At 41.7% G+C, this 13,505-nt stretch overlaps 1 protein-coding gene across 1 annotated transcript; it reads right to left on the reverse strand.

Annotated features, from left to right (window-relative positions):
- Window positions 1-6,725: 6,725 nt before the first annotated feature.
- On the reverse strand, window positions 6,726-13,161 carry LOC133423733 (uncharacterized). Its single transcript, XM_061714046.1, has 4 exons — window positions 13,136-13,161; window positions 10,909-11,002; window positions 8,806-10,434; window positions 6,726-6,734 (listed from the first exon to the last, which is right to left on the reverse strand). The coding sequence occupies exons 2-4, from the start codon at window positions 10,996-10,998 to the stop codon at window positions 6,726-6,728; spliced, it is 1,728 nt and encodes a 575-aa protein (XP_061570030.1). The 5' UTR covers window positions 10,999-11,002; window positions 13,136-13,161.
- Between the last annotated feature and the right edge of the window lie 344 nt (window positions 13,162-13,505).

The raw sequence follows: 13,505 nt of genomic DNA on the forward strand, positions 1-13,505 counted from the left end.
ATGTAGTGCAGAAAGAGCCAGGGGCACATTACAGAGTTATTAGGAAGGGTAGTTTGGACAATGTAATCAGTGAGAGCGAGTTTTTGGATTCACTTTGCAAAGTCACAAAGGCTGTTGGGATGAAATCATAAAGAACCGGAGAGACAGTCAAGGCACACGGCTTTCTGACTTGTCTACAGAAGGATTACGGACAAATAACAATCTCAAACTAAAGATGCTTATATCACTACTTTGTGATGGAACAGCGAGATATCAAGACCTTCCGATGCGAAGAAGCTTGGTGGAGATGTGGCTGATGCCATGCCTGTGTTCCATTCTTTCAGTGGCTGTGATTCTGTGAGTGCCTTCTTTGGCCACTCAAAGAATGCTCAATTCAAAGCCTGGATGAACCATAGTAAGTTGACAGAGCTCACTGCTGCCTTGAGAGGACTAAGTTGCTGCCCTGATATCGAGACAGTTAAGAACAGCATGGAAGTTATTGAACCCTGGGTAATGAGCTAAACAAACTGCATGGCCTTCATGAGCAGATTTGGCTGAAGTGGCTTGGGTATTGATCAATTCAGTGATAAAAAAGGGTTTTTCTTGAATATCCCAAAAAGTAAAGGTTTTAGCCATATGTTACTTCATAACACTAATATAAATGTGTCATTCCCGCATCTTTTGAGCCCAAAGTCAACTCTGTACGACCTTCAGGAGCTGAGATACAGAATGTTGCGTGCAAAAAGTGGGTGTGGTCGTTTTGGACCCTTCGCCTACCTAAATTTTTGGGCTCCTTGCATTTTTTTCTTTATTGGACCCTAAATAAACAGAAAAACATTGGCTCAAATGTTAATCATAATTTGCAGCCTTGACCCCATTTTTGCCCCAAACTAACCAGACTATTATATATGGCTAGATGCTTGATTCATCAGCAGCCCCACAGTTGCGTTAGGCTAACGTGTCCCCCACAAACAATGACAGGTGGGAACTAATGAGCTAAATCATGAGGCCTGAAGGCCACCTACTGTTAGGATATAAACATAGCACCAGGTTTAAATGGTAAATAGTATTCATGATAACTGACAATAAAATGAAGATCTGGCTTAATATTGAAATTTTATTTTCAGAGAAACAACATCTCTGTCCTCAAAATGATAACAATTCATAACAAAAAATTGCAAACTTATGACTTATGAAAACTTATAAGTGCAACTTAAAATACAGTGCAATTCTATGTGATTTTTTTTGTTTTACCGTATGTTCTGTTCTGAATGTCAAAGTATTTCTCTTTGCTATCCTGCTTAAAACTCAAACAAAGATATTGTGGAAAAAATAAATAAAATAAAGTGCAAATATAACCTGGGTATATAATAACCCGGAAAAGAGGTAAACAAGGTAACAACAACAGCATTGTCTCTGTCAACAAAATGATAACATTTCATAAAATAAACAAAAACTGCACTTATGCAAACTTATAAACCAGGTTCTAACTTAAAATAGTGCAGTTCTATGTGAATAACCTGGAAAAGAGGTTATTTAATAATAAAAAAATAAAAAACAACACTCCATGTACATGTTTTCTTCCTGAGTTGTCTGTCCAGTCTGTCAGTCTCCCTCTTTGGCAGTTTTCTGAATGAAATGAAGAAGAGCGAGAGGAGACTGTTGTTTAGATTAATTACATATTACATGATAGATGACTAGAAATCTTCTCATAATGTGCATGAAACAGTTTAGGCCATCAGCTATGCTAGTTAAATAATTAATTATGCTTACCTTAAAGTTCAATCTCCAGCTCTGAGTCACTGTCCGGGTCTGCTGCATCCTGCTGGGTGGGGGCAGTCCTTTTCCTGTATAGGTTTGATGTTGTCATGGATCGCAGCATTGTGGTTGTTGGCTTGAAATTGGCACATCCACCTGCCATCTTCACACACTCTGATGTGTGCATGAGCCCATTAAGTGTGCCAGTGATAAGACGGTTTCGTGGTTTTGTTTTGATAAGATTTACCTTGGAAAATACACGTTCACAGGATGCATTTGAATGAGGAACCACTAGTGCGTCAAGGGCAAACCCTCCCAGTTCCCTGAAGACCCTTCTTGCTCCAAAGTCCTCCAAAGTGGAGAGATGATGCCAGAACTCATCTACAGTCATTTTTTTGGTGTCTTCGTTAAGACTCACGAGAGGCAATCTCCTCCACTGATCGTTGATTACCTGCAGACGGTCAGCATCTGCTGAATCAATAAGACGTGGTAAAAGTCTCATCAGTGGAACCAGAGAAGGATATTCTGCTTGTGCTCTTGCATCAGTTGCTGTGACAGGGGACAGGCATGTGATGTGGATCAAGAGGGCATCATCGAGGTCAAAGCGTTTCTTAATTTCTTCACGGGCAACCCGGAGACATTTTTGACAGCGCAAATGGAAATCTGTCAGGGTGGCTGCTGGGAATTTTGAATGCTGGACTTTCTGCATGACTTTTACAGCCAGGTACATTGTGTTGAGTGGCAAAAACTTTGAGTCATCATTCAAATTGATCTGACTCAGGGCGGTGTGTAAAACATAGTCTCGTTGCAAGAAGGTAAGAAGGAGATCTTTGTAGGTCTCACACATTTTGCTCCTCAGTGATGTAATGACCACACCTTCACTCTGGAAATATTGATTGAGGTCTGTGAATTTGGGCAGAGCCCACTCCAGAAAGAGGTAATACAGCCGGAGAGACTCATCATTGAGTGCATGATAAATGTTCTCAGCAGCATTCAATCTGGCATCAATCCACTGGTCAGTGAAAAAAAGCCTGAGGGCTTCCCACTGGGCAGATATCCTTTTGACAACTTCACTAAGACAGCCATCGTGTCTGGGAAGGCTTCAGTATTTTGTGGGGTTCAACATGGCAAAAATCCTGAAATTCACGAAGTTCAGCCACACGTTTAGCACTGTTTTTAAAATATCCATAAATGTCTCTGGCTAAATCTTCGCACTGGCGAGGAAGCTGCTTGCAGGCTTCACTGGCACACAGGTGTAAGGAGTGACAGATGCAGCGATGTATGGTGATTCCCGGCAAATCATTTCTTAGACGACTGGAGACAGAGTTGTGTCGTCTGTCGAGCCACATTGTCATGGGAAGCTCCAGCCCCTACCCCCTACAGGGCTTTGAACTGGACTCAAGACCTTTGTTGTGACTCCAGCTTCCTATCCCACGTGAAGGTCCCGACACCTCGGAAGTTGGCTCAAACAGACAACTGGACTCAACACCTTTTGTTGTGACTCCAGCTTCCTACCCCACGTGAAGGTCCCGACACCTCGGAAGTTGGCTCAAACAGACAACTGGACTCAACACCTTTTGTTGTGACTCCAGCTTCCTACCCCACGTGAAGGTCCCGACACCTCGGAAGTTGGTTCAAACAGATTTGAATCACGAGAGCACCCTATGGGGTGATTTGGAGGTCTGTGACAGTCATGGCAAATGTCTGATAATGACATTTGGCCCGAGTCACATCCGACTGTAAATTACTTTTTGTCTCTCGCCTGATTCGTGTATTCCTGCATTCTGTTGTTTGTTCTTGTATAAGAAGCTTCTTTCAAAACCACTCGATGTCAGCCCACCGAACGAGACACTGTCTGTGTCGGTCTGCTGAACGCCGGCTAGAATAAAATCTCTCATCCCACAGCGGACTCCTGAACTGGACTTTGTAATATTCTTCAACACGTCCCATCATGGTATTACAGCCGTCAGACCCAAACCCCAGAATGTTTTGAAGTGGGACGCCTGCCTCTGTGAATGATTTCATCATTTCTTCATACAGTCTTTCTGTAGTGGCGCCTTCTCTGACAAGATGTCGGTTTTCTTCTGAGAAGATCTGCACCAGCTTCCAAAAGCGGGTCTGAACCCTGTTTGTACCGTCATCAAAAAAACGAACTACAACACAGAGCGTTTTTACATTTCCAATGTCGGTTGATTCATCAATTAGGATGCTGAATTTTTTTCTCATCAGGATTTCTGATAGGCTCTCAAAATAGCAATCACCAATAACATGCTTTGCTATGGCAGTTGCCTTTGTGCGGCCAAGTGACATGTTTTGTGCAGTTTTTGAGTCACTAAATATATCCTTGATGACATCCACCAGATGGTCTGTGGCCCTCATTGCGATATTGTGCTCTGCTAAAAAGCCCGCCAACTTGACCTCTGCTGTCTTGACCGCTGTTTCTAACTTCTCCTTCTCTGAAGTTCTTTGCAGGCATTGTGTTATGGATTTTTGTGTTGGCGCTAATATCTTTTCTTTCTCTTTGTGTTTTTTTGATTTGCTGTGGTTTTTTAACACAGTTATTTCGGCCACCAGCTCTGTCTTGCAGCACCGGCAGAACGCTTTGTTCTCCGAGCCTGAAACAGGTCTCAACCACCCGCCGAATTGACTCTCCCAATCTTTTCTATAAGTTTGTGGGCGATGGTGGAGTCACGTGAGGAAGACCTGGGAAATGGCTGCGTTTTAGATAAGCTCCTGCTCTCCGCCGACAACGGATGAAACTAATGTATATACACTCTCCGTGGAAGTTTATTTGATGTCATAAATAGTCGGTACTCCTGTAAAGGCAAAGTTACACGAAGTTGCGCAGGTCTGAACCGCAAAATGAACCAGAAAAAACGAAGTTTACAAACGCGCTTGACTTCAGCTACCATGCAGGCTAACCCTGCTAGCCCCACCTGCAGTGAAGCTTCACCGAGGAACAACATGGGGGATATCCTTGCGGAGATCTCGAGGATGAGCTCGACTCTGAATAAGGTGGCGAGTGATGTGTCAATGATTAAATCAGACACGACAGAACTAAAAACCACAGTGAGTGCTTTGCAAACACGGCTTGACGAGGTGGAAAGTCGTATTTCTGATGTGGAAGATAGTAACGCTGGCATGATTAATGAAAATAAAGTGCTGAGACAAAGGGTGGATCAACTTTGGAACCGCGTGGATGACCATGAAAACCGAGGAAGACGTAAAAACATCAAACTGATTGGACTGAAAGAAGGAAAGGAAATGGGTAATGCAATGAATGACTACATAAAGAAAATACTGAACGAAGGACTGGGGCTGCAGGGGGAGGAATATGAGATCGAGAGGAGCCACAGAAGTGGAGGACCCAGGTCGGGCGACAACCAACCGCCGCGGGTGATACTGGTGAGGTTTCTGCGATACACGGCCCGGCAGAAAGTTTTGGCAGCCGCGAAAAAAGAGAGAGGGATACGGTGGGAGGACTGCACTCTCTCAATTTACGAGGATATGACCAAGGAGTGCTCCGACCTGCGCAGACGGTTCTCCCCAATAATGAAAGCCCTGTGGGATCATCAGGTGAAACACACGCTGGCACACCCGGCGATTCTGAGGTTTACATGGAAGGGGAAAAGACTGGGCTTTGTCGACCCAAAGAAAGCTGAGGTCTTTGTCCGGGATAACATCCAAAGCACGGGGAATGACTGACTGTTTGACGTGAATATGAAGGAGAGTGGAACTTTATTTTGAAGGCTCGGCGGAGGCGGAGACTCTGGAGCGCTGCTGTTCCCGGACGGTGGGAGGGAGGAGCAGGTACCGTCTACAGGACCTACACGGACCGGAATCCTTTTGAGCCCAAGGCTTATTACACTGTCATGTTCGTTTTAAGGGCGGTGTTTTTTGAGTTAATATTATTTTTTACTATGTGTGTTCCTGTTCTGGGACAATGTTTCTGGAGGCACTTTTATTTTTTCCTTTTTTTATTTTTTTATGACTACAGGAGTAAGGCATTAATATGTGTGGAAGTAATGAGAGACAGTATCATGCAAAAGTTTAAGGGGAGACAAAGGTTTACACACTCTGGGAATAATGAATAGTGGGCATATAAATGTAGTTACATGGAATATCAATGGCTGTAGCACACCAATTAAACGCAAAAAAATACTAATTTATCTTAAATCTAAGGGCACAGATATTGCATATATCCAAGAAACGCATTTCAGGGACCAAGATGAAGCTTTAAAAATGAAACGGGATTGGGTCGGTCATGTCTTTCATAATTCAGTATCAAGTAAGAGCTGTGGGGTAGTTATCCTGGTCAACAAAAAACTGAATTTTACTGTAATAAATCAGTTTAAGGACTCTCATGGACGTATCCTAGTGGTGGAGGCACTAATTAATGGAGTTAAAGTCGTACTTGGCAACTTATATGCGCCGAACAGAGAAAACACACAATTTTTTCATGAGGTCAATAAAATACTGGCTGATACAGATGGTCAGATTATTCTAGGTGGAGATTTCAATCAAACATTAGATGATCACTTGGATCGCAGTAATGTCAGAACAAGGACATCCTCCAGAGACGGAACAGCTTTAGATACTTTACAGAAAGAGCTGGGTTTGACAGATATTTGGAGACTCGTAAATCCGAAAAAACGGGAATACACATTCTACTCTCACGCTCACAGATCCTATTCACGAATAGATTTTTTCTTGGTTGCCAGCTCACTTGTTGACCTCGTAATAGACTGCAATATAGGGGTTAAAGCAATAACAGACCATGCACTGGTCGAATTACATATAAATTTACAATCTACTAAAGGTAAAACTGGGAGGTGGAGGTTAAATGTAAGTTTATTGCAGGATGAACAGTTTGCTACAAAACTTGGTGAGGATATTAGAGTGTTTTTAGATATTAATAGAGGATCAACAGAAAGATTAGCTACTGTTTGGGATGCACTCAAAGCGTTCATTAGAGGGAAATGTATGGCTTATGGTTCCTGGAAGAAAAAGGACAACAAAGAAAAAGTACAACAATTGGAAAAAGAAATAGGTAAATTGGATAAGCAACTTGCTGAACAATATAATGAAGAATGTTTCAGAAACATCTGCAAACTAAAATTTGAGTTACATGAAATATACAATAAAAAAGCAGAGTATTCGCTATTTAGGCTCAAAACAAATTTTTATGAAAATGGTGAAAAAACTGGACGATTATTGGCAAGACAATTGAAACGCCTGGACTCAACTAACACTATTACAGCAATTAGAAAAGATGATAAACTAATCACTTCAGCCAAAAACATAAATGAAGTTTTCAAAAACTTTTATGGAGATTTGTATACGACTTCATGTTCAGCTAGTGAAGAAGACTTGAACCTTTTCTTCCAGAAGGTAGAGCTGCCACAATTGTCTTCAGAGGAAAAGGATAGTCTGGATGCTCCCATTACGGAAGCTGAAGTTAGAACCGCAATTAAGGGTATGAAACCTGGTAAGTCACCTGGTACAGATGGTTTCCCGGCGGAGTATTATAAGAAATATATTGATATTCTTTGCCCATTTCTCACGGAGGTTTTACATGAAGCGTTTCAATATGGTTCACTCCCAGAAAGTCTTAACCAGGCTATCCCACATGGAAAGAACCTATATGATGCATATATGCAACTATATGTAACCTATATGCTACATATAAGCATCATATATGCGCATATATACCACATATATGCCTGGAATATGCTCCATATAGGCTGCATATATCTCACATATAGGTCAAAATCAGGTGCATATATGTGCATATACAGGGCATATAGGTCTCCTATATAGCTTGTTTATACCCTCATATAGGTCATATATGTTCATTATACAAGCCATATATGTCTCCTATATAGCTTGTTTATACCCTCATATGTCATATATGTTCATTATACAAGCCATATAGGTCTCCTATATAGCTTCTTTATCCATATATAGGCTTATCTGTTCATAATACAAGACATAAGTCTCCTATATAGCTTCTTAATATGTAGACCATGTGTCCCATTATTATAGGCCACATGAGTACGGTTTCCTGCATACAGTAAATGTTTCAGCTCAGTGGCAGATTCTGCCTGCTGCATGAATCACATCTAATGAATGTAATGTGATAACATTAAATATCATGCAAGACTAAATTAGCACATTTGGGATGTGTACATCAACACAATGGTAACGTCATCACATTTGCTCCTAAATACATGTGACAAGGCAATGATTATGGAATACGGCAAGTGAGGAAAACAAGCTAATTTTCAATACAAATGGCTAAACCTTTATTTCCTGAATCATTAACAAGGTTATGAATTCTTTCTTAGGCATGGTTTCCATGACAATAAAATGTGTATTGTGGTAGAATAAAATGGATAACGAACAAGTTTGATTAATCCCATGTTTATTGAAAACATTGAGCATCTAAGAAAGCATTTCACTGTGGTTAACAAATTTGAATACAAAGTTTACATTTCTGTTAGTTTCAACAAACAGACACTTTTCTTTTATCTCACATGCTTGTACAGCAACTAAATTTCCCAGACTTTTCCCCACAGGGATAAAATACAAAGGATTCTTAAATTGACTGCAAATGTCATGTTTCTCTTTTTTGTAGTACTTCCCTATTGCATATGTTGTCTCTCCCTGTCCTAGATCACAGTGAATGAATGTCTTCACAGAGAAAACACTTTCCTTTTCATCAGAAAGAATGACCGTGTATGAATTTCTCCGGAAAGTACGGGAGTAGTTTTGTGAGTGAACCATTTCTGAGTTAACCACTGCTCTGCTAAAATACTTGACAGGGACTCTAGTTGGTAGGTTAACGATGCTATTCAACGCCAGGAAATCGTCATTCTTGATCATACGAATGTTAGGCCTACCCAGACATGTAACACCATCAGAGCGGCTGACTTGTGTAACCCTTTTTTTTGCACATGAAAATGACTCTAAGAGAGCTGAATACTCAGAGGATCCCCCCAGGGCTTTTTTGGAAAATGATGGAAATGCCACCCGTAGCCAAACTGTTTTCATTATTTGTAGAGAAACCCCCTGACTACTCTTTACCATATCCAGAAGGACCCCGTTGTAGGACTCAAAGACAAATGCAGACTGTGCCCAGAGGGGTCCCCAGTTCTTTACAGTATTTGGTAGATGAAGGCACAAATGTACATTGAAAGTGACATTATTTGTGCCGTAAAGGCTTGCCATTTCTTGCACAAACTCTGTCAGCCACTTCTCAGATTCGGATATCTGCAGTGGGGCTATATTCTCGCCAAGTAGAATAGAGACCCCCATTACCAACTTAAACCAATGCTTTAAGTAGCTCTCAGGTAAGATCCCTTTCAATGTTGGTATGCTGTAATATAACATCCACATGTACCACTCATGTGCCTTCCAGAACTTTCTGTCTTTCATTGAGCGGGGGACACGAGAAATATTACATGGGGGTTTGATGGAAGTCAAAATGGCATCAATTTGTTCAATTGAGCGTCCAATATACCATGGAGATTGGTTGTTTTCAGGATTTAACCACAGTGTGGCGATGCTTCTAACTACACCCAGAAGCACACTGTGCATATAATCAGGAACACAGCCATCGATAATATTAAAATCAGGCAGATTACACAGAATGCTAGGCCCTTTCACTCCCAATGAGGGGTTTCCACTCGCAATAGCCTGTTCTACCTGATTGTCAGTTTGGGAAGGAGTTCTTAACTCAACGTTTTCATAAGGATAAGCCCTTACATGCCCCCTCCGTTTTAAAACACTTGTGCCTTTCTGTGTACAGAAAGAGCACCCAAACTCTCCATTAAACTGTTTGAAATTCTGAAGCATTGGACGAGCAACTGAATCTGCCACCATGATAGTGACTACTACTTTGCTTGTGACTTCACCACTGTCACTTTGCCATGTAAGACCATTAGAATACAAATCTTTGCATTCATCAACAAATGGTTTCAGATAGGTGTTCATATTCGGTTTGTTTGGACCAAACCACAGGCCACTCAGCATAAGGTGTTTTCCCCGTAGTTCTATTGGCAGTTCATTAATAGTGCATAGAATTGGCCACAAACTTGTTGGGTTTGATTTGTGCACTGGCACTCCATCAACATTGAAAGCCAGTGATATGTTATCTTGTGAGGCAAGCAATGGTAGTTTTTTGTACAGATTTCCATCGTATATATCTTTGATGGAGTCACCAATCCTCTCAAATCTGTGTTTTAAGTGTTTCCCTAATTGGTGGTCCTCAAGCAGTTTTTGGATTTGAGCTTTTAGCGGCAGGTACAAAAAACACTGATCTTTCTGTGCATGTGCTTTTGATATGTTCTGGTCACAAACTGGGCATTTGACATTGAAGGGACCTTCCTGCATCCTTACGTTGCACGTCTTGCAGACATAGTGTATCTCTAGTAAGTCTTTCACTGATTCGAATGATTTGAAGAACAGGTACTTAGAACCACTCACTGACAGCCCATCAGGCCCACTACTGAAGTTGATGAGCTGCAGAATGTCCTCCAAGGCTTTGTTTGTCAGTCCGTGTTTGAGTTTTAATGCCAGCAGCAGCAGTTCCACCTGTTCTTTAGTTGGTTTCTGGTCTGCGGTTGGAGATGAAGAGCTTGGTCCCTCTTCCTGATCTTCTGGGAAAGACATAGGGCTAGGTACTGGTTGGTTCATCTGTGAAACATAGGATCAGCAGTGTCACAAATTTGAGAAGAATCACACAAATCGAATGCTACCTAGTATTAAACAGAGAATACACACTAGCAGACCTGAGTACGGTGAAAGACCCAAAACTTAGGAAAGCCTTGACTAGGTACAGACTCAGCGATCACAGCCTTGCATTAGAAAGACAGAATGTGCACCCACAAAATGTGCGACACATACTTCCCGCAGTTCACACAAACCCAAAGTGAGTTTGTAAATATGACCAATGATGAAAAACTCCCATTCCTATTGGGAGAAAGACAGTTGTCTTTCTCCCAGTAGGGGTATCGAATCAAATCAACGATTAATATGATATACAACACACTTTTGATTGGTATTATTAAAGGGTAGATATAATGGCCCGAAGTCAAGTTTCCTTTCTTTTTGTGAGCGGTTTACATACACTAGTGACTAAACATGTGTGGTCATTGTGGGCCAACTTACTGTGTCATCAGGAGCAGTAGAGGCCTGGGGTTCCTGATTGGTTGAAGAGTCCACAGGTTGAGCTTCTTCATCTCCCTCATCATCAAGCATTCTCCTAAAAAGAAAATTATCTGTTACTGGAAATTACTAATTGCACTAAGAGGCTATCATTGATTGGAGTGATAGAAATGGCAGTAAAAGTGAACCATTTCTCGTTCCGTTCTGGAATTAGTTCAAGCTTTGCTTTTTGCTTTTTAAGGCAGTGGTGGCCTAGTGGTTAGAGGAGCGGCCTTGATACTAGAAGAACCCCTGTTTGATTCCCAAATTCATCAATCATGAATAACAGCTGAATAACACTTGAGCAAGGCTTCCTGCAGGGTCTGTCTGTAAATAACTTAGTCCAACACCCTGGGTAAACTACAAACTTTGCTTTACTTTGCTACCTAGGTTTGATGAACAGGACAATTAACTTTTTTCATTTTTTATTTATTTTTATTTATTCATTTTTTTTGGTGGGGGGGGGGGGGGGGGCATGCAAGATACACATTTGTGTACAAACTAACTTGAATCCCTTTGTTCCTAGTGAATCCAATGATGTTTCAAAGTAATGGGCATGGGAAGCTACAAACTGTGTACAGACACACTAAACCAGGGGTTCTTAACCTTTCTGACCTTGGGGCCCAATTTTTTCAGTACAGAGTGGCCCGGGGCCCATTAAATATTAACATTGTATAGCAGGGGTATTCGACTAAAACTTTAAGATGTCCATTTAGAGAAGATTTACTCAAGCATCATCACATCATAATATATATATATATATTATTTGTGTGTATATATTCAAGTAGTCTCATAGTTGTATCAACATCTGCATCTGACTGTTATATTAAAAAAAGTACATTTCAAAAATATTTGCCACTTAACATGTTTAACTTGAATTACACACATTTTTTTCTCTTAAAAATAAAATTTATTTTATTTTATTTTTCAAATGCTATCTTATTTTATTTCTCTACCAGCAGTTTGAATTTCCCATTTTCTTTGTTAATTGTCTCAACACATTTTTATAATAAATGAATATAAACACATCTTAGCAATTGAACAGTTTTGCAGTTTGTCTTTCTTCCCCTTATAATCTTATGCCTCCACTTTCTGTCGTTCAGTGAGAGAACTGAGCTCTAACTTCTCCTGTCAGGACTTTAAATCTGGTCTGGATGGTGTCAGGTTCTCATACACATGAGAAGGTGCTCATATTTAGTTTTAATTATGTCCATTGTGGAGAAAGCTGCCTCACAGCTGTTCTGGAGTCAAACATGGTGTTTTAAGATTTTATTTATTTAAGATATTAAATTAATCAGTTGTCAGGACTCAGCGTGTCGGGCTTCATCCGAGCCTGATCAGCTGCGACGGGCTGCGACGCGCTGCAGCCCAGTCACTTTCCAATGCTTTTGCAACAACAGTCCAGTCCAGCAGACACTTCAGCCCACGCATCTTCAGCAGTAACGACGGAGCCCGCCGACCGAGCGGCAGCCGACCTCCGCGGCCGCGGGGACGCGTCGGCTCCCGCTCAGTCGGGCAGATCCGGCCCGCCTCTCCGGCCCACCTCCCCCGGGAGTCTCGTCTCCTTCTCGGCTGCGAGCCCCAGGTCTCCCCGTCCGCCCCAGGTGTCCCGCCCAGAGCCGCCGCCGGGCAATCACTGGCAAATCACGCCCCCCTTCCCCCTTCTCATTGTGGCTTCAATTACGTCCGCCTTAAACCTGAATTATGGTTCTGCGTAAATCGACGCAGAGCCTATGCCGTAGAATCCCTGATCCTGGCGGATCTAAACGTACTCTGTGCAAAATAAATGATTTTTTCTGTAAATACACACAATTTCTCTTACTATTACACGTACAGCTAGCTCAGTGTCTTCTTCTCCTCATTTGGTCGGGAGTTGCTATGCAGTCCCGCGGCCCTCGCGGCCCACATGTACAAAACTGAATTCTTTTTGCGGCCCTCTAGAGGGCGCTCGCGGCCCAACGTTGGGCCGCGGCCCTATGGTTAAGAATCACTGCACTAAACTAACGTTATAAATGTTTTTACAATTACAATTTTACAATGTTTTTAGAGTTAGAGAATCATGACTGAAGTTAGGATACATGGTATTCAGATTATTGGATAGCATTTCCATCAAGCTACTCCACAGCTAGCCTCGAGTTAGCTTTAGGCTACTCCAGAGCTAGCTAACCAGGACAATGTAGAACTAGCTTACCTTCGTCTTCTTGTTTTTGTCCTTTTTGGAATTGGTGCTTCGTCATCCTCGTGGTATGCTTTGTAACGCTTCGGACCCATGCCGGTGCTTCTTTTACAGTGAAAAATAAAATGTAAGTGAAAAAAAAGTTGGGTCTCACGGAGTGCAAAGCTGCTGCTGCTGCTGCTGCTGCTGCTTCTTCTTCTTCTTCTTCTTCTTATTGGGTTTAGAGCGCAAAGCTTGCCGCTCTTTTTCTGTTATAAACTGCTCCCCCGGAAGTGGAAAAAACTAGCGCGACTACATCCGGTTTGAATCAGCTATTCAATAACAATTATTAAACGATTTCATCATAGAATAATACAAACACTCAAAAAAACACTTTTGCTTTAAA

Source organism: Cololabis saira, chromosome 22 (assembly GCF_033807715.1).
Source record: "Cololabis saira isolate AMF1-May2022 chromosome 22, fColSai1.1, whole genome shotgun sequence".
NCBI classification, from domain to species: Eukaryota; Metazoa; Chordata; class Actinopteri; order Beloniformes; family Belonidae; genus Cololabis; species Cololabis saira.

Excerpts from the sequence above, each read along its gene's own strand:
- LOC133423733 (XM_061714046.1), bottom strand. The coding sequence starts at position 10,998 with ATGCTTGATGATGAGGGAGATGAAGAAGCTCAACCTGTGGACTCTTCA. Across the intron at positions 10,435-10,908 it reads CTACTGCTCCTGATGACACA|ATGAACCAACCAGTACCTAG; the intron begins GTAAGTTGGCCC and ends TATGTTTCACAG.